Source organism: Meleagris gallopavo, chromosome 15, assembly GCF_905368555.1.
Source record: "Meleagris gallopavo chromosome 15, MGAL_WU_HG_1.1, whole genome shotgun sequence".
Classification (NCBI taxonomy): domain Eukaryota; kingdom Metazoa; phylum Chordata; class Aves; order Galliformes; family Phasianidae; genus Meleagris; species Meleagris gallopavo.
The window spans coordinates 10,445,314-10,466,968 of record NC_139418.1 but is presented as its reverse complement, the minus strand read 5'-3'; the positions used below and the strand labels follow the sequence as shown (position 1 = coordinate 10,466,968).

Sequence of the window (21,655 nt, the reverse complement as noted above, 5' to 3'; positions counted from 1 at the left end):
ACAGGATGTGTGAGTGATGCAAGGATGAACTCAGAGAAGAAACCACACGCCTACTGGCCTTGTCTTCGGGAGGTCTGAACTAAATTCTTCATCCCAGAACAAAAGACCCTTACTTAGCACAGGTTCTTGTTTCTGTCCCTGACCCGCCAGCCTTGTGCCCAGCCTTGAGAGCCCCCCTATCAATAACAGAGCCCGAACTGACAGAACCACTGAGGGAAAGTACAACCGAAGGCAAACTGAACTCTTTTCCTTTTAAATAAATGACATGCAGTTTTCAATGCAAGATTTAAGGCAAACAAAAGCACAGCAGAATTAAAAACAGGCAGGGAAACTATTACTGTTTTTCAGTATGAGGGCTACTTGAAGACTTATTTTTAGGAACAACAATGTAACTGTTATTTCCAGTAGCTGTGCTCAACAAGCTTAAGAACTTTGGGGAGAATTTTTTATTTATTTATTTCTTTATTGGAGTGGTGAAACCAGTCAGAGATCTACCTCTCAAAAATAACATTTCCCTTGCACAAGTGACCTTTCAACATGAAGTCATGCTTACTTCCAGCAGTAAAATCTTGCCTTTCATTCTTACAAACCCAAGCTTACTGCTAGAACTGCCTGAGCATACAAAGGAGGTGCTTCTAATTAGCCAGTTTTAGTCTTCTACACAAACCATTCCACAGAAAACCAGGAGTGGGATATAACGTAGGAGAGAAAAATAAATAAAATAAAATAAAATAAAATAAAATAAAATAAAATAAAATAGAGGAGGGAGGGATAATAAGCTCGTGTATTTCAGAAGTTATCATGGGATTATAATGCTCGTGGCAACATTCCTACACAGACCCTAGCACATGGGCCATAGAGAGAGCAACTTTTACGCAGCTTCAGACATTCCAGTGGATATTTTAGAGCCCATCTGCAGGCAGGAGGCAGAGGGAAGATTTTCCTGGTGGAGATGCATCCAGTGCTAAGATGGAGCTGAGGAGGCAGGCAGGGGTTCGCGTCCCACAGCTCCCAATGCAGAGCTGCTGGAGCCACAAGATTCCTAAATCTCATGCAGATGATGCTAAAAGGGACTTCATCATGTTGAAAAGGGACAAAGCCCAACCTGGAAGAGGCCGCAGTACTAGAACGTGACAGCAAATTGCATCATTATTCATAGACATCACAGGTTTTGCTCTGTAATTTTTACTGATTTAAAACAGAGAGTTTTGTGCCACTTTCTATTTCAACTAATGTGAATCTTTGCTAGATGGCCATTACAACATCTTAATTTCCACATGCATTTTCTGTTCCGTGAGGACTAAAAGAAATGCCATTATTTGTTGGTTTTGTGGGGTTTCTCTCTACTTTTTTTTAAAATTAACTCTCTGTCTTCTGCGAATGTGGTTTCCTCCTGTTAACCACCAATGCTAACACCTGCTGCTAAGCAAAAGCAGTTCAAGCCTGCAACTCTTAATGCAAAATGCCAACCACAATTTATGACGACAGGAAAAAGGTGAGAAATAACTTCTGGGAGGGAAGAGAGAGAAGGAAAAGTAAAGAAGATGAAGTAACCAAATCAGTTAGAGCAAACTAGGCAAGACTGTAGGCTCTGCAATGGTAACTGTTCCAATCCGGGATCCTTATTGCAATATCTAACTTCTTTCCTTGAGGAAAAAAATGCTATGAAACATCTTCTGCTTAGTTGTATGTACAAAACAAGTTCAAGCAGAATATTTGACATACTGCACAACCATAGCCCAATTCGCATCATGCTACCATGTTTGTGATGTGAATAAGTCTTGTCCTACCTTGTGGAATGATAGATCTGCATGTACTTGGTTTGGCAGGACTGAGTATTGTTTGTTTTATGCTTTTATAATTAACTGCAAAGCCCACAACAGACCAATGGTGAAAACTTTCCAAGGAATATAGTATGTATGTTTATACATAGGTGGAATGCTGTAATGCTATAATGTGATAGAGAGTACAGCAATAATAGCAGAGAAGCACAACCCTAGGCTACAGCAAATGAGAACAAGCCCAAATGCAGCAGCTATGGACACAGAATAAAAAGAAGGAAAACTGCTTACCTTTGGAAGGCCTCAAGTAGGCAGAGATCTCCAGTAAAAAATGCCCTCACCTCCACTGCCAACCCTTAAATGAGGTATGGGAAAGGGTGAATCCTGGCTTCACTCCTTTCAGTCACTCAGGAGCACTGCAAACACCTGAGTTCCCCTGAGTTGGCCCTGCCTTCCCATCAGGAGCTCAATCACTGCTTCAGGCTATGATTTAGCATTTCCTCTACAATAGGTTGCTCTGAAAGTAATGCCTCCTATTTATTTCCATGGAAACAACAACTGATACGAAGAGCACAATAACACTATTTAATAGAGTAAATTCCCTGCTACAAAACACTATTTTTCAACATTGTCAAACAGCAATGAACAAGAGTCTGCATGCCATGCTCATAACAATCTGCACCAGAAGAGGTGACCCACTGTCACCACTGCTGAAATGCTCCACCTACCACCTCACTGCACAACACCCACTGTTTGGTCTCCATAAACGTTCAGAAATGATGTCAACTGGTGTAATTTTTTCCTCGTGGAGGAATTCAGTTCTACTCCTTTACTTCATACACAATTCCATGTCAGAAGCCAGTTTGTCAGACACCCTCTCTGCTGCCATCTGTCACACGACAACAAAATGTAACGGAATATCAGTGGGAAGATTCAACCTCTGCTGCCATCCCATTAACATCTGCTTCTGACATTTTGGGCCAACATAGAAAAATAGGAGGCGTTATTTTCAGAGCAGCCCTCGTATATTAGACAACATTAGGGGCTTGAGATTTTTTTTGAAGGGGGAAAAGATTGAAGAGATCTTTAGAAAAATGCAGTAGAAAGGCTTGTACTAAGCCCACCATGCTCCTGCTTACTACTATCAGCAACTGGCTGCTGACAGAGGTCTGCCAGAAGGCTCCAGGGGAGTTTGCCGAGATTGCTGAAACACCTGCACAGACCAAATCCTTAACAAAATTCTATTTGATGTAAGGCATTAGTCAACCATTATCATGAAATAAACATGGACTATTGCCAAAAGTCTCAGATCATTTAAAACACCATGGTTACAATTCCCTTCCTTTCTGAGTTGCTTTTGTCTTCCCCTCAGTTGGCTCCTGCAGTGCAGCAACACAGCATCCTTCCAGATATCAGTGCCTACAAGGGCATGACCCACCGTCTGCAATGCCTTACACACAGAAATAGTCAAGCTCTGATTTAAGTAAAATAAAAATGGGCTGATTTAAATAAAATAAAAAGTGCATGTTAGCACAGGAGGCAACTCTGCAGTGTCTCCAGCAGGGCTGAGAGGCCGCCAGCATTAAACCACACTGGGACAAAACTGTTTCCAGCATCTCTACCCAGGCCCCACAGCCGACCACCCCACTTATGCACTTGATATCTTCACAACTAAGCAGAAGAGTCTGCGTGAGTTCTTGCAAGATAGCAAAAAAGTACAAAGAACTCTGCACTCCATGCAATAAATTGCTCTTGCATCCACTAAGATGAAAGGCTACAAGTACAAGATATTCCTTTTATCTAAATGTTAACAAAAAAAGCCAGAATCTGTAGACATAGGCTGCATTGGGGCATATCTACTCTGCAGTCACTGCTGTCAGCAAGCTTTAACCAGGCTAGGTAAGTGTTCCTGGCTGAATAAGGATGCTAGTACAAAGCTCAAAACAAGTGAGGCTGCCCAAGTCCTGCCCCTGGGGAACAGTGGTTCCACACCACAATGTCAGAGTCAGCCGTACATTCACTGGAATGACTAAATGCCTGGGCAAAATGAGCGCCCATTAACAAGCACCTCAAAGGATTATGCACAGCTTAAGGAGGCCATTTTGCAGGTAGCGCTGTACAAGGGCCAGTGGTTATGCATTAAATTCACATTCTGACATTTTTCCCTATCTACTCAGGCACTTCTGACATCAGGGCCCATGATTTAGCCGTTTCTCAGTGCTACACAGTAAATCCTGCAGGCGGTTCCAGGCAGAAGCCAAAAACTGCTGCACCCCCTGAAAAGTGCAGGAAAGATGAGACAGGTAAATACAGACACACAGGACAGCCAGAATTCCCTTCTAATAGTCTGTGAAAAATTTCAGTGGCAATGAGTAGCTGAGCACCTGCTTTATGGACCAGGAAAGTGCCCTGTTCCTCTCTCCAAGGCACAGGATGAAAACACATTAAGGTGAGCACAGCAGCCCTTGCTGTGACTATGAACTGCCCATTGTTGTGGCATTTGTCTAATCAGAATATCCACGCCTTACAAAAGAAGACACTGAAGCTCCTGTAGCAAGAGAACACAATTCAGGCTTTTTAGAAATTCATCTCATCTCTCTGCTTTATTGGCCTCTACAAAAAAAAAAAAAAAAAAAAAAAGAGGGAATAATATCCTATCAATTGACATGAGCTAAAAGAAGAATAATAAGAAAAAAAAAGATTAATAATTTCAGTCTGGAATAAGGGAGTTTTGAAGCAAGGGCATGAAAATTTAAAGGTTTTGGGGTGGGGATAAAGAAAAGAATTAACAAGGCTTATTTTTGAGAACTCAGAGGGCTAATTTATCATAGAGTAAGTCTAGAACTTGAAAAGCAAAAAATGGTTTATTGGCTTTGAAGGTCAGATAACTATGTTGTATCATATTCATTGGGTTAAGGTTCCAAGGATCTAGAGGGTTGCATGACAATTGCAGGATTCCTTATAAACTCTAGTTTATACCTTTATCGTTAATAGCTTTCTAATCCTTTACCACAAATTTATAGTTTAGAAATGGCAACACATCTTAAAGATTAAAGGTAGGTGACAAACAGTTCATGTCCTTTAATAATCAAATCACATAGCTTAGATTGGGGGCTTATCAGGCTTTTTCCTACTCTATGGTTTCATAGGTAGGGAATACTTTATATCCCTATTACATGAATGATGAATGGGACCATTGGTTATGGGCTGTTATTTGCTTGGCTGTAGTCAATATGTTTTCTTTGGACAGGGACCTCAGTGATTTATTTCTCTTCTGGCCTTATCACTTATTAACTCAGGGCAGACAGAAAAAGCCAAGGTTGTGAATAAGGACTAGTGCCCATTTAGACTTCTAATATCAGAGAAAATATTCTTTTTAATGATCCAGCTACCCTTTGCTGCGTACACTCTGATTGCACTTCCCTCTAACTAGAAAATAAAGGTCATATTTCTTGGAAAGTGTATACATAAAATATGCAAAATAATATGTTTCCTTCACAGCCAGCTTTATTCTGACGGTTGCTGTAATTGCTTTCATTTTGCAGCTGTCCTACAGGTACACTGCACACTTTTAGTGATTGTTTCTTGCAGTGTGTTATGGTGCTGCCAGTGTTTAAGAAATACCAAAGATATGCAGGTTCTGTGTTCCTATTAGCATACAAAAGGGATTTTCCAGTCTACCTTCACCGCCTCCTCACTGTCTGATAATACTCTTTTCCCTGCAATCAATTCTGATTCCTCCCAGCCTCTTTTCCTCAATTTCTGAAAACTAAACCAACAACCTTTCCTAATAATATTCCTAATATTCTACCCTGCTAACAGTCCACACTTCACCGTACACATACTAACAAACATTAAAAAGCTGCCTCTGCAGCAACTTTCACACCAACTCCACGACTAAATAACAAATGTTAAGTTCTTGCACTAGAACAAGTGCAACCATTTATTAGTTTATTTACAGCGAGTCCAGGCAGACAAGGTAGTAGCACAGGCTCAGCGGAGCAGCTGAGTTAATGGACTGGAACTCAGAAAGGGCTGAGTTCAACCTTAAATTCAGCTAGAGATTTCCTGAGGGCTACTTCCTCTTTCCATGGCAGGTAATATCTAAGATCAGACAACTGGTTTGGGTGCATGGTGGACCCAGATCTTCAGTGCTTAAAGAAAACCCTTACAGTGGCAGAAAGCCAGGAGCATCGTGCAACTACTTCAGTCCAATGGCAGGTCTGCCCCTGAGCTCCACACACCACTCAATGCCTCCTGTGTTCCCAGGGAGAGCACCAGCTCTTCTGTAGCACTCCGTGACTATTTAGCTCCAAGATATCTGATACTTTTTATTCTAACACACCTCTTTTCTATTTATAAGTGAAGGGCAGTTAAAACTGCTGTTAAAAACAAATGACATTCATTTCCTAGCTTCTGGCCACTTTTCTAGAGAACTGATTCGTTCTATATTTCACTTCAGATTAATGGTCATCATATCTTTGAGGATGAAGAATTTTAGAAACATATCAGGATAAAATCCAAGACAGTACAGAGATGCTGGCTTTTCTATTTATTTTTACTGTTCTGTTGATGGTGGCCTTCTCTCCTCATTTATACTAATCTGCTACTTAAGTGCTTATGATTTAATAATAAACACACGTGAATGGGGCATTGTAAAACTAATGAGCTTGTGCATTACTGATATTGAGAATTACTGTCACTAGGCTTTTACATAGCAGATACACAGCTATGGCCAAGGTTAGCTGGTGTAAGGGTCAAGCCCACCCACTAACAAGACTCCAAGGCTACAGGAATCTCCTGACAGCCAGTCTGTCTCTTACCAACTATTTTTTCAATCTACAAACTCCAGAACTCTTCATTCTGAAAGCTGATTGCTTCATTGATTATGCATCTTTTGAACCTTGGTGTCTTCTTGATAGCAGAAAATTTCCTTTGCAAAGGAATCGCTGGAACTTACTGGACTGGAAACTTTAGGAATAAGAGATCACGGTGTAAGTGGTTCCAATTCTAAGCAGATCTGTGAACATAACTTAGACCGTTCTGTGGCCACGTACTTCTGGCCCCCTATTAATCTGCTGCTCTAGATTGGGAACAAAAGCACAAAACCTTAAATGGAGCAGGTGGTGGCACAAAGTAGTTCATTTTTGGATGTACCATAAGTGGAACATCTTTTCCAACACGTGGTGAGCACAACTGTCCTTTCACTTACACACTGCAGTTCTCACTCAGATCTCACAGTCTGGTACTACCATACGCAGCAAAATTCATCCATGAAAATCACACTGTCCACGATGTCCATCATAAATAAATAAATAAATAAATACCAAGCAAAACCAAAAATCTCAAAGGCCTGGCCAGGAGTCAAAAAACGGTCTCAATTCTCATCCCTCAATTCAACCATATATTCTCTGAGTTGCCTTGACAAACTAACTAGGGATACGTATCCATAACGGCTTCTTAATTTATCTTAGTTTTTCCAATCCTAAAATAAATTAGTGGCACATGTTTAATTCCTAAGTTGTGACATGAAGCAGAATTCATTTGGTGCTCTTAAGTATCTGAAGATATTTACAGGTAAAGGATTCCCCGACGAAACACCAACCAGCATGGTGCTTCACTGGCTCATATACTTCTGGGTGCAGTATGACTTTTCAATATAATTCCAAAGTGAACACAGAGGTAAAATGTATTCATATTTCTGTATTTCTAATAATGTTCTCTCTGGAATGTCAAAGCTCAAAATTTAAGAAATAACTGCTCTGTAGGTGCGTGCTAATATACACTGCTTTGCAGATGGGAAATAGAAAATTCTTCTTGTAAGCACAGAGCTGACACTGGTATATTTCTTCCAGAAGTAATTACAAAATCTAGGATTTCTCTGTATATATGTGACTTTGATCCTTAGATGGCACATGGACTACTTAGAGATCACTTTACTAAGTTAGTTGCAGTTAATGGGGAAAAAAAGGCTAAAATTAATGGGTCACTAGGTATTTTCTTCTGAGAACTTAAGTACTTAACAGTAAGAAAAAAACAGTTTACAGCCAGGTGGCTTGAGGGGATATTTTGTTGAACGCTGATTAAAAATAATTTCTTCTAAATGAGACCTGACCACAAAATGGGTCCATTAACGAGCAGGGACATTCTCACCAGAAAGGAAACTACGCTTGATCAACTCCTGCACCGCCCACAAACCCCAGGTCTTTTTCTCTCTCTCACACACTCTCCTCTTTTATTTTTTCCTTCTTCTTCTCCTCTCCCCTTTTCTTGTTCTTAATAACAGGGTAAATAAGCAGCAAGTGATGCCGAAATGTTTTCGGCCAAAAACAGAGGCCAAACTCCTCTGAGAAAACATTTGGCCTCTGTGGTTTTGTAATATGTTCCAGAACACTGAGTTCACTGAAGAACATTGTGAAAAACTCCCATCGGCTGGAGTGATGCTGGGGAATGTTACTGTATCCCAACTTCCAACTGGTCCATTTCCTGCAGGCCTTGTTAAAAAAAAAAAAAAAAAAAAGGAAAAAAAAGGGAAAAAAAAAGAAAAAAAATAGTGCTATGTGGGAGTTAAAACAAGTTCTCATGGGAAAAATGAATGGTAAGAAATTCTAGCTTTAAAAGAAACAGCTAATCTGCTAGTTTGATTGTTCTTCAAAACTTACAATGAACCAATAATCCTAATTAAAAACACTTGGCCTAGTTCTCTAAAGCATCATAGCTTTTTCTATGCTTCGTTTGTACACACCATAGACTATTAGTTTTTTTCTAGTGCTCACTAACAAAGTGCTGACTTTGTTGGGATGGCTGAGCTAATTTCGTGAACTCAGTGTGAAACCTTAGCTAAACAAAATTGTGGTAATTTTCCTTAATTTGTAAAAGTGATTGGAGTGCAAACAAAATTTTCCTCTTGGGTCAATCCTATAATTTTCAATTAACTAAAACTAATCGGCAGGCGTGTACCGAACCTGCATTTTGTTTAAAGGGCTGGAAGGCACTTCTGAAGGTCAGGATGCGTTAATTGTTTTTATTTTAGTTTCATTTAGTCCTTTAAAAAAAAAGACACATTTAAGATCAGGCTGCCTGTGAAAGGACTGAAAAGATGCAAATTGTGGGAGGTACTATTTCAGTCACAATAGCATTTCCATATCCACCATCACTCCATAAAAGCCGCGTAAGTACGAGAATTGTCCACAGACTGGATCACCTTTTATTTTGTCATTGTTGTTTAGTATTTCATAACTGTTGTTTATTGAATGAAAAATCATGTGTTTCAAACACTAACCTGAAAAGGCATATATAGAAATACTTTCCCTACTGGGACAACTTATTTCCACATTCAACCATCTGCTAGACTGCCATTCTTCTTTCTCCTACAAAAGCTATATAACAGTGATCTGAAAAGAAAAACAAAATGGGTCCGAGCCATCTTACCATTTAAATTGCATAAAGAAGTCCCCATAAATTTCTTTGTATGGTTGAGAAGGGTCAGGTTTCCTCCCTGTCTGTCACTTTGCGTGCACACTTTCCATTTCACTGGCCAAACTGCAGCCAGCCCAGTGGCTTACCAACAAGCAGAAGGAGAGCACAGCTTACTGTATGAAGTCAGGAAGGGAAAGGATTCACAGTGAAACTGTCCAGAGCTCTGGCTGACACTTTCATGTGGTGCAGGCTGCCAATTTGCACCAGCTGGCAATTTCGCCCTTTTTCTTTTGTTCCAGCACTTTCCAACCCTAAGTAACTTTATGATATGATGCATTATTGTTCAATGTATGAACTTCCCACACACTGTTGATGTTACTCACAATAAATACACAACAAAGTCTGCTGCTTAGTGAGTGAGGCAATACGTGAACACTAAGACCCACAAAAAAAAACAACAAACAAACAAACAAAAAAAACCAGCACATAATCCCAAAGGAGGAGAGAGTATTTGCAAGAAGAAAGCTTTATACGTCACCTTTGTTCAACTTGCACTGTGTTAAAGAAATCTAATGAGAGCTTTGTTAATCAGAGCACAGAAGTCCATCCTCTGCCTTGAGCTCCTGTGTGTACACCCACAGCTGGATAAATGTATGTGCCCTGTGTAACTCAGAATGATCCATAATATGTACTTATGTGGTGTATTATTCTTAAAGTTTCAGGTGCAGTCAAGGATGAGGCAAGGAATTGCACTGGATTGTGATGATGTTCTTCAAGCAAACAGTTACAGAAGCAGTAGTCCTGTCTGCACTATGGGTCAAACAACAAGCACATCCAAACCTGGAGCAAGGTGTTAATTCTCAAAGCACGCATAGCTTCCAAGGAATCTAAGATACATGTGTTTGTTTGTTTGTTTGTTTTAAAAGGTAGGCTGCTACTTGGTTTATTTCCCATGCCATCTATATTACTATACCGAGAGTGATTTAACATCAACATTACCGTTTTGTCAGTAACTCTTCAGGCCAGAGCACCCTACTCAGTGGTCTCAGTATGGGATGCCAGCCCAAAACACGGCAAGTCATTATGTCTGAAGCACTGACTGGGGTGAAAGCCACATGGCCCCCGCAGAAGCCAGAAGCAAGTATGTTATAAGGAAATGGGAAGGCAAACAGGCTGCTGCTTTCAACACTTGCCGGGCCCTATTACAACATGAGATGCAGATTTTTAGCAAGACTATTTCTTGGAAAGCAGGTTCGTGAACACACTATGTGTCCGGCTCATTTCTTCACACCCATAGCTCCCAGGTAAAGAGATGCCCTACAGCAAGGACCAACAAGCAAACAAACATCCCACACTGGTATGCCTTCTGATTCATCTCTACATTCCTCCATTTCAGAAATTCAACCGTATACTGGTATCTTCAATGATGTGCTCAGCCCAAATAATAAAATGTGGTACAGCTTTTAATGATAAAAGCTAAGCCGTATCGAGCCTACCCTATTTCTCCACTTTATATCTGGCACTGAAGTATCCTTACCTGTGTAAATGAATCTTCCAGGCGTTCCCTTGCAAAACTGCTTAGACTTGTAGGACAATGTGACTTCTACAACCCCTGGGATATGCCGGGGAGGTGTCTGTACGCGGATGGCATGAGGAGTAATCAGCTAGAGGAAAACATTGAGAAGAGAAAAGAGGGGGTGGGGGGGGAAAGCACTGTTAGATGCTGAACACTTCTTTAATAACACTTTCCTCTGAGATCACAGTAAACAAGCTTTGAAACATGTAATTAACCTGTCAATGTTTGAATACAATCACAATGTAACCCACACAAAAGCCAGAGACTACAATATTTACAAGCATTCTCCCTTCTCACCCACAGCAACATTATTTCTGTTTTCATACATGGCAAACGCTCACTTCCTAGCACAAGCATTAGCCCTGGTTTAATGCAACAGCTTTAGCTTACGCCAGCAAGATGCTTACATTTGTTCAGTTGAACTCTGGGGTCATGGCAGTGTCCAGCAAACCTAACTGATAAATGATGCATGGTTCTGCATGTGACATCCCTTCAGCTGAGATTGGCTGCCCAGTGCAAGCTGAGCGAGGCAGGCTTTTAAAACTGGTCACCAGCTGACATCTGTACACTGCAAAAGCACCATGTGCTGCAGTTTTAATTAGAGACTCTTTCCTATTCATTTTCTGGAGGCATAACTGATTACTGTGGAAATGCAAAGTTGGGTTTCTGAACGATGCAGGAGGTTTCCTCGCAAATGATCAAAGCCCTCAAAAGAGGTGAGCCAAATATAACCATTTATCCATTTGTTCCAGTTTGCATCCACTGCAATGGCTGACACACCTCTGAGAGGTCTCCTCTACGTGCAGGTAACAAATAGAAAACTTAACTTTCTTGCTAAGAGGACTAGTGCTCCTGTACTCCATACAGAAGGATGGGATGGGTCAGTGCTTCTCATCCTGGACTCTGCTAGGATTATTGGCTGGATTTAAAACATACTCCTTGAAAATAATATTAGAACCATTTAGAAGTTCACTAGTTTCTTGCACTTTAACTGAAAATTTTTGCTATGTTCAGAAACTACAGAATTGCTCTCCCCATCACTGAAATGTCATTTTCTCACTCATTCTGCCACCCCAGACAGGAGAAATAAAAAAGAGGTACATAGAAAAGGTGCCATGACTGTATCCAGCAAACAAGATACAGCTCTAGCACATGCATTACCCTACTCTTGGGCACCTTAAAACACAACCAACCAGGCCTACAACCACCCCTGTCTATGATCAAAGCCACAGGTACCCTAAGCAGACAATAACTCAGTGCTGTCAGCTGACTTACGTCCTGGATTAGGAAATACAATTTAATACTATTTCATTGTTATTATTTTTTTAATAAAAGCTGACTTAGACTTTGTTTTTTACCAGGAATGAAGTATTTCAAAATCACAGTGAGATCCTATAAAAAAATTAGGCTTCTGAGCAGGTCACTGTTTAGGGCACAGGACTGTTGCTCCAAGCCTATATCACAAATTGCCAACAAAGCTAAAATTCCCAAATAAAGCAGTCTGTAAAAAAACAAAAAACAAAACAGAAAAAAAAAAAAAAAAAAAAACAGAGGAGAGGAATGTCTGTCTCAGAGCCATCTGTGTTACTGCAGGAAATGGCATTCACAGTAGGAAGTTCTCCATATTTAAAATAAGAAAATTAGTGTTAGATCAAGTTGAAGATTAAAAACAACTCTATCAGCATCAAATATTCCAAATGTTATTCAGTTCCACATATACCATAGGATCAGCTCCCAACTCGTCATTTTAGAAATGATCATGTAAGAATCAATGTTCTTGTCTGAGAGCTCCAAAGAGGTCTTTGAAACCATGTGATTTAGGAACTTACTTATTTTTGAAAGGAACATGCTTTTTTCCCCAAATTACTCACTCTATCTACTGGTCAAAACAAACAACTCTAAGGATCCCTTTTACTTAAACTGAGTTGCCTTAAAATTGAGCTGACCAAAGTCATAAACTCTAGGCTAATGCTCTACATGCCCTCGATCATCAGCAGAAACACAGCAGTAATTTCCTTCCATGGTTTTAGACGCCTCTCAGTTAGCACAAGCTGCTCCCTGGAAGTATCTACCTCTCTCCAGTTAACCAAGGCGACAAATTTAGATGCTTAACTGTAGGCAGCCAAGCACAGCTGACATAAATCCCACCCTCAGGTAGTTCTAGTCAGCTGGGTGGGCTGGCAAGGTGAGAAAAAATTCATATCATTCTTAGAGGAAAAATGGTTGTAAATACAGCCAAGGATTTTAATACTGAAGGTTAACGTGCTAGTCTGACTGCATCAGTGTGTGCCCCACATCCCTCACCCGCATTCTGGCATGAGCTATACAGGCAGCTTCTGGTTGTATCTTTGAATTTCCCAACATTTACTGGTCTGTCACCACTTTAATGTTCTTTAAACATAATTTGTGGCATTTTCCAATACTCATCTTCACTAGTTCCCAAGAAATGTCTGACCTATTTATGGTCCATTGTTACAGAGAGCTGGGGAGAGTTAAGCAAGTTTCCTGGTTTGCTCTCCACAAACAGTTTGGTTTTCCTTTGTGCTCTGAAGTAAATAAGTTTAACTGTGTTTAAAACCACAAATATACAATACTGTCTCCCACACATTCCCAAAGGGTGAACATTATGTCTAAAGTTATATGGTTTAGGATAATCAGTATATATTTTATTCCTCTCTTCTCTGGAACTGAAGCCTGGGAGATGTATGTGGAGAATACACGTTCCTCTTCCTTTAGCTTTTTCTCCGTACCTCTACCACTGACCACTATCAGGAATGCAGCATTGAGCTAGAAGTACCTGGCCTTCTGGATCAACATTTGGTTCTCAAGCCCACAGAAAGGAATTAGCTAACTTGGTTACATACCAGTATTCCCCTATATTGTCGCTGGCTCAAGAAATTGGCTTTCAGAGACAAAAAATGTCACTACTTAGAAACCTGTCCTCTGAATCCACCTCTGTTCTTAAACTCTGGTTCCCCAACATCATCAAATGTACCATCCTCAATCTGTTTTGCAGTCAGTGTGATTCAAAGGTGCTGCATGGATCTGGGTGCACAGCCAGAGCAAATTTACTCCTAATCTCAATTACTCTAGGCACATTGTCCTGTTGAAGTGCTGACCTGTGGTGTGATCAGGGGAATTCCCACCACATTTTGCTAGCACATTTTCTCCTCTCACACTGACACAGATTACACCTTTTTCAATGCACAGCCTGTCTAGTATTTGCATGCAAAGCTCCTGGAAGAGGTAAGCTATTAGAATCAGGTGATCTTAAACATAAAGATGCCATTTCTGGAGCCCTCTGAGACCCAAAGTGTTGAACTTCTTGCGAAACATCATTATATGTTCACCGCATTGCTTTCATAGACATCTGCCATTGCCCATTGCCAAATACAATACATAGAGAAGATGAACCTCCATGTCTCACCCAGTGTGGGCATTGTGATGCTCTAACCTCAGGTGAAAACACATATTGCATTAACAGACAACACAACACCTAACATGACATGAAATAAGAATCTGTAAGAATTACCTACATTTCTGAGCATGTTTAGATGTAAACCCCGAGCAATGCACTAACTTGTGACTTGGAGATCAGCCAAGCAGCCAGAATCCCAAATCCAACTTCCTTTCCCGATCCAGTAGTTGGCAAATTGAGATCTGGAGTTGGACAAAAACTACCAACTGCACCCTCCTCCCAAGGGACTTTCAAGTGGTCTGGTACTTGGCATCTGTACTAGACGTTTTATATAAACTCTTACTTGTTCACTGGTGCATGCTGTGGATTGGATTAAAACCCAAGTTACAGATATTCAGAATGGACGGAGGTGCATGTCCTTCAAAATCTGAAACACATTGAGTTTGTGTACAACAAGCCTCTTTCTGTGGTTTGCTAATATATTCTAGACATTCTTCTGTGATACAGCATCATTTCACACTCTTCATAGTGCCAGGTTACTTTCTTTTTTTGAAAAGTGACATTTTATAAGAAGATGTCATTAATCTGAGTCACTAGTTTATTTCTGCGTGCTTGAGCTCTGGTTTGTGGTTGGAGAAATGGTGACAATCGGTCATAAATTTAACTTGGACTCTGTGTGAAGAAGACTATTAGGACAGGAATTACAAAAAAGAATCCAACAAACTGAAGGTAATGAATGCCTTGCAGTAGGAATGGGACCCTTAAGGTACCTATTTTCAAAAGTGACCAGTGGCTTCGCGTGCCTCAATGCTGGGCATCCAGATGCTGATTAATAAGCCTTGGCTTCCAGAATGAGGGTGCCTACTCATTTTTTAAAAATGAGTCAGACCTCCAAAATAAGCACTCAAAAAGAGAGACTTCCAAAATCAATAATAAACACGAAAAGCAAAACAAAAAACTGTGTCACAGAATTCGATTCAGCAGCATAAAAAAAAATGAAGCTCTGTTTTTGTGCTGTACAAAGGCAAAAGAGCTGATGTTTCAGTGCTTCATCTTCTCTTAATATAAAAGAAAGAAGTTGTTTCCAGCTGACTCTGTGCAGCTGGAGGAATGTTCTTGGCAGGAAAATGTTTGAAGAAATAGCTCATTTTAAGCAAATATTGTGGAATATTTATAAGAAACTAATTTTGTCTTCACAATCATGTGTGCTTGCTCTGAAACTCGACTCTTGGATTTATGGTCCCCCAATAATAGGATTTTATCAGCAGCTCAGATTTGGGATATTTGCAGCAACGTGCAGTGCTGGGTAAAAAAACTAAATAACAAATCCTCCTGTTTGTGGACTGGGCAAACAGAAAAGCAGAGTCTATCTGGCAAACAGACTATTTGCTGGGAGTTGTCTGTTCAGATTCAGCATGTGAACACGATATACCATACTGTTTCTCCACCAGTTCTCAAAGCCCCTTGAAAAAAAAAGGCATCAGATGGCTCGTTTTGCTGTATTCTAAAAATATCAAGGGCTCTTAAAGTCATTTTTATAAAGTAATATGGAAGTTAAGGATTAATTGAACCCGCTGGCTTAGGGTATCTGCATTTCTGCACAAAATTAATGTGACAAATTAAGTTTTTATTTAGTTCTCCCTGGCTGAGAAAGGTTGTAATTATGTTAGAGTGTTTACAGCTAAAATATATGTTTAAATAATAAATACGTGTTTCTGAAACCATTTTAAACCTCCTTTTTAAACAGTGTACTCCATTTCAAGCATATAAATATTTCAATTACAAAACTTGAATACATGTAAAATAAATTAAAAATATATTATTTACACTTCAAATTATTTATAACGTATGCTGCTTGACATCAACAAACACACCCTTAAAATGAACGATATTTTTTGGTTTTTAGCTTTGCTTCTCAATAGTGGTAGGATTTATACTTTAAATATCCATGCATCTCAGGTACTTACATGGGTTTTGCTATAATAAAATCCAAGTAATATAGGACCTTTATGATAATTATCTTCCCAGCACCTCTCTGAAGAAGGTGACTAATCTTATTACGATGTTGGAGAAAGGGAATTGAACTTTAAGCAGATTATGTGATTTGCCCAAGGTCCTATGCAAAGTCTGTGGCAAAATGATACTTAATTTAGACTGCATCCCCCAAACCACACGAAATTACAATTTGAAGTGATACTAGATAAATCCATGTGAACATACTTCACAATGCTCATTCTTTTCCTTTAGTTTCCTCCTGTCTAGTTTTGGTTTAGATTTTATGCATCTCAGTTAAACCATGCGTTGTTTGGATCCATGAACCAACAGGGAGAAATCAAGAATTCTTGTTGAATTCAATTACAAAATGAGCTGTTTGAAACCAGGTCCGTCTGGCAGCTTGGGATGGACCTGCTCCAGATTTAAAATCATACTGATATTCAGAAAATGGGTAGTTCAAGTCTACACTATTAAAGTAAAGCAAAAATATTCTTCCTGAGCACTGAAATATGCCAGACATTTTCAGATGTGGGAAGGCAAATGAAAGAACTTGTTTTGTACTTTGTATGTGGCTGATATGTGTAATTTCAATTATTTATACATCAGTATCACTTAGGGGTTATTTAGACAGCTGATGCCTTTCTGCACTTGTTGACCATGTTTGTCTGCTTCTTTTAGAAGTAATTTCTTTTCCCCAATAGAATTTTCTATCGTTCTCATGGGTCATGAAACTGAGAACTAATTCTTTATGGGAGAGATACTGAAATAGTTTTGACTCAAAGCCCGTTACTTGCAGCCCGTTACAGCATTCACAGCAACAGACTGACTTTGATCTGGGCCCCATCTATAGCATTATTAATTTTGTGACAAGAATTTGTAAGCATCATCAACAATGTTTTGAGTGGCACTCACTTACCTGGGGTTAGAATTTGCCAATTAATGGCTTCCACTAATAAACAGAATCAAGATTTATAATGAAAGATCCAATTCTGCCCAAAACCAAAGCAATTTCCTTCCAACCTCTTCACCTTTCCTTTTAAAATGTCTGTAGCTGTAATGGCTTCAATCCTTACACACAAAATGCTTACACTGGACCCAGGGGGCATTTTCATGATCACATGAGGGTTTCAGAATAGGGCTCATTTAAAATATCTCCTTTTCTGGAATGCTCTTTCATCCACACTTGTCCTCAAGTTGAAGAATGAGACAGAGAGAGAACCATCAAGCCCATGAAGGACATTAGAGGATACTCTTCATATGGAATAGACGCTGCCGTACGTGCAATGGAATCAGAAGGGAGAATGCACTGGATATTAATTAAGCTATAATAGTGATTTAATATCTATAAGAGAAAAGGCAAAGGATCAGAAGCTCCTCGTGTCACTAAGAAAGAATTGTTCAGTCAGTTTGGAAAGGCAGGTCTGCCTCTTAGCTTGTTTATTCCAGTACTACACTCCTAAAAATATCATTGTGGGTTTTTTTTTAATAAAACTTCCAATACTCTTTCAGAAAGCCATATAGGCAAAAATTAAACCTTTCCTTTGAGCTGCCATCCTATGCCAATGAGGCCAGTGGGAACGCTGCCCTGCACATGGAAGTGGCTATTTGGGTGGTGCTACCTGGGACTTGACATTCCACAGGCTTATGAGGACTACCAGACTTCATATCTAATATTGCGCCTGGAAAAGAGAGGCTTAAGTAGCTAGGAGTAACAGCAACAGTAAAAATGGATGAGAAACAAAGAAAAGAAGGTTTACTCAAGCTATAGTGGACCCTGATGGATACAGTGAGGCTGTATTTTTCATGCGGATACAACACTGAATGTACACTTTCAGGACATGCCACTCAGAGGTGCTGAATTTCTGCAATCTCCACTCCACTGAGCTGCAGCTACAAGCAGCCGGTTTCCCTGGAATGCAGGATCACTTAAACGTTTGTTTCCTGTGGGCCCCTAGCTATTGTAGTGCAAAATGCAGAATTATTCACACAGACATTTATCCTTTCCTTTTCTTGAGGGAAAAAAAAAAAAAAGACACTGAACTAAATTCTGAGCCAGTGAGAGGAGATGCAAATCCCCTGGTTATAATGTAGTTCTGCCACAGGTACATCTGACTAATTATTTACATAAAATTGAATGAGGAAACGATTCATATCTAAACATTTGTTGCTGATTTAGCATGTGGCATAGAAAAAGGACAGAAGAGCTGTAAGCTAGACAAAGCTATTAGATATTACCGTTCAGACAACACCTACCTCACTCCAAACCAGCATGGTGCCGAAGATGACCTGTAACCCATCAAAGAAATTGTCTCCTATGATGATGACAGTGGCACCTCCTGTAGTCCATCCTTCACTTGGACTGATGGCTTTGATACATGGTGTAGCTGCTTTTCAACACACATGAAAAAGAGAAGTATTCTGCCGTTAGAACCAGATTTTAATGATGGAAGACTTGAGAAAAATAAAATAAAAAGAGCTTTCATTTTTCCCCCCTTGGTAACACAAAGATTTCAGCAATTGTGTTCTTTTTAGTACATTTCCATGACCTCCAGCTTCCAATCTTTGGAAGCTATTTTTATTTTTAATTAGTTTGTTTGGGTTTGTTATCCACATTGAAAAAAATAATAACTTCTATAAGCCTACAAAAAGATAGTATATTTTATATATAAATACATATGGATAGATAAATAATAGATCACAGCATGATGAGCAGAGACCAATTGGAAGTTAGAACAAATCTCTACCTTTTTTGTACATGAAATGCAGAATTCCTGAAATAATAAAACAATCTTCAGTAAGCTCACTTTATTATCCATCATAACCTAAATTAATCAAGGAAACTCCCAGAAATACTATGGAAAACATTGGCTAAAGAAAAAAACAAAGGGTGTAACCCTCAGCATTTATTTAAGTTGTTTACAATCAGATCCAGGTTGTTCTAGTATTAAACCACCTTGCTCTGCATGATGCTTTAACAACTACAGAAAAAACTTCACAAAACCAGAAACCACCATCCTGCCACCTCGTCACTCCACTTACGTTGTGTCTACTGGGTAATTAAGAAGTGTGTGCAATGCATTTCGCCTTATTCATAGAGTCTGTCACCACTTTCATGAGCCACTTTCTTGGCAACACATGTACTAAGTGCCTCCTGAGGGGATGTTGAAAACTCAAGCAGAACTTAAAGGAGAAAGCTCAAATCTAGGTGTAAGATCATCTGTATTAAGGCTATGAAAGCCGAAGCATTGTCAGCTTTATGTACTGGTGGGGTAGGGCAATAAAAACATCCACGGGCTGATTCTCCTCCTCTGCAGTACTGGAGTACATCAGAATTTAACTGTTTTGAGCCCAGTGGAGTAAGAACTACTGTAAAAACAATCCGAGCAGGCCAAAAAGCACTGGGTAACTCTCAGCTGTTGAGTTTCAGGTTGGCTGTATAGGTTGATGAAAACAAACAACTCCAACTCAAACGCTACCTACTTCTCCTTGCTAAAACTACAGGAGAGAGAATTATGACCCCACATCCTTAGATACTGCGTGAAGTAAAAAGAGTATCTGAACAATTTCATTAGCCACAAGAAAGATACCTTAAGGAGCAGCAAAACTCCACCAGTCAGCCTCTGTGCTGAAAAGACACATTCTTTCCTTTTGATGTGAACCACTCCTGAGCTCAGAGAAGAGGCTGGCTCCATGGAAAGTACAAGAGAGGCTGCCATTGCCTGCACTACGCCTACAGTGTCATTCAGGAGTCAATCAACACAGCCTCATTAGCTGTGCATATATCTGCACATAAACCTCTTCTTGTAAGTTGCTGGCACTTGGCTGTCCATTGCCATTTGGTCAAAAGGCTGGTGGAGCTGCTTGTTTGGTTTGTAATGTTGAACATTTGCTGAAATACTCAAGGGAGAGCTTTCATAAACTTATTAAAGAAGGATATAGTAGGAAAACAGGAGGTATGAAAGTCACCTGCATATTAACACAACCCAAGATAAAACCCTTGCATCCATGAATTACTTAACATTGCTGAGTGGTGGCACAGCCCCTGCCCTGCTTTGCTTTAAACATAAGGACAGTAAATTCATTAATTCACAGAAGCATGCCTTAAAGTGCTCCAGACATAAAGTGCTAAAGAGACACTGTACATCTTTATGATTATCTAGTGGGGTTCCGCTTGGTTGGAGTTAATGCCTTCCTTCAGCCCTTGGGCAGGACAGGCAGCATGAGAGGGAGCTGGGAAGGGAGCTGGTGAGTCACCCTTAGCAGTGTTACTGTGGGCTCTGCTGCAGACTTGCACCACCGGTGATGGAGAGCATCCATGGTGAGCAAACAGACCCTGTTCCCACCTACAAAAGGTTCTAAGTGTCAGGCACAAAGTTTTCCACTACTTCAGCTGGTGGGGATGCCAGCACCAGTGAAAAACACAAACACACACATGCTGAAAAAAAATCATTACTCTGCTTCAAACTTGGCAGAGCACAGCCATTAAGTTTTACATGAGCTAACAAAAGAAACATCTTAACATTACCATCATGAAAATGCAGCGCACACACAGAGGTAACTTCAATATGTTTAATTTGGATTCAAGTTACTTGCATAAAAATGTGCATAAAACCATTGCAAAGTCCAAAACGAAATGCTTTCCTTTCAGCCGAGCTCACAGCAATGGGTTTACAATGAAAGCAGCTTTTCAAAATGCCATCTAGCTCTTTCACAGAATCAAACCTTTTCATAAATAAAAAATAAAATCACTTCCAAATTACACCCTTTCTACTATTTCCAGTCGATTGTGGACACACACACCACCATAAAACCCAAAGATAACCATTTTCCCATGTGTTAGAGAACGAGCTACTTTTCTTTAAAGACTATCGGCAACATTTTTTTCCTAAATACCAGTGAATAAAAGCTGTTTAAGACCATAACCCATTAACGGAAAACATATGCAGGCTTCAAAATTATAGAATCAATTCAGCTTTAAAATGAATGCAAGACACTGTTGTGCCATTGCCAGTCCCCACCAAAGGTCTTGCTGTTTGTCCTGTGATCTTTGCTGCAGTAGCTACACTACACTCACTGCAAGGTGTTAGGCTGCACGTCCTGCTTTGCGTGTTTGATTCTCATCTTTTATAAACGTTGCACTTCGATGAATCTGGTGGCAACAGCCCAGGACATCTCCTCCGAGGAGGAAAAGTGAGGACTGGGTTGTTTAATAAGCAAGGCACTTTTGTATCTGCCACAGGAAAAACCTGAGGAGCAAAAGAGTACTGTGCACTCCCACACAATGTGGTATTATTTTTCCCTGGGACCAACACAAAGAACACTGGAACTTCCCAGCTTTCCCCACACAGCTCTGTCTTTTATCTTAAAATGCACATCTCTGTAAAGATTGGAAGGGTTGCATGAAGGTGTTGACCCACAAAGGAATCACAGAATAAAGCCACACAATCACCAAGGTTGGAAAAGACC

At 39.9% G+C, this 21,655-nt stretch overlaps 1 protein-coding gene and 1 long non-coding RNA gene across 10 annotated transcripts in view; one reads left to right on the top strand and one right to left on the bottom strand.

Annotated features, from left to right (window-relative positions):
- The window catches only part of LOC104913264 (uncharacterized), a 351,168-nt gene extending 340,424 nt beyond the window's left edge, over positions 1-10,744 (top strand). Inside the window, exon 8 of the long non-coding RNA XR_014886512.1 lies at positions 9,917-10,744. This is a non-coding gene — a long non-coding RNA (uncharacterized LOC104913264). The remainder of the gene's footprint in view (positions 1-9,916) is intronic.
- EBF1 (EBF transcription factor 1) overlaps positions 1-21,655 on the bottom strand; it is a 260,212-nt gene that overhangs the window by 49,681 nt on the left and 188,876 nt on the right. For 5 of the 9 annotated variants that reach the window (XM_085236315.1, XM_085236313.1, XM_085236319.1 and 2 more), the window contains exons 9-10: positions 18,443-18,576; positions 10,738-10,864 (exon numbers count right to left, since the gene is read on the bottom strand). In XM_085236315.1, the coding sequence (XP_085092441.1) occupies positions 10,738-10,864; positions 18,443-18,576 (261 nt within the window). The remainder of the gene's footprint in view (positions 1-10,737; positions 10,865-18,442; positions 18,577-21,655) is intronic. The other 4 variants (XM_085236314.1, XM_085236316.1, XM_085236320.1 and 1 more) reach the window with 1 other exon arrangement.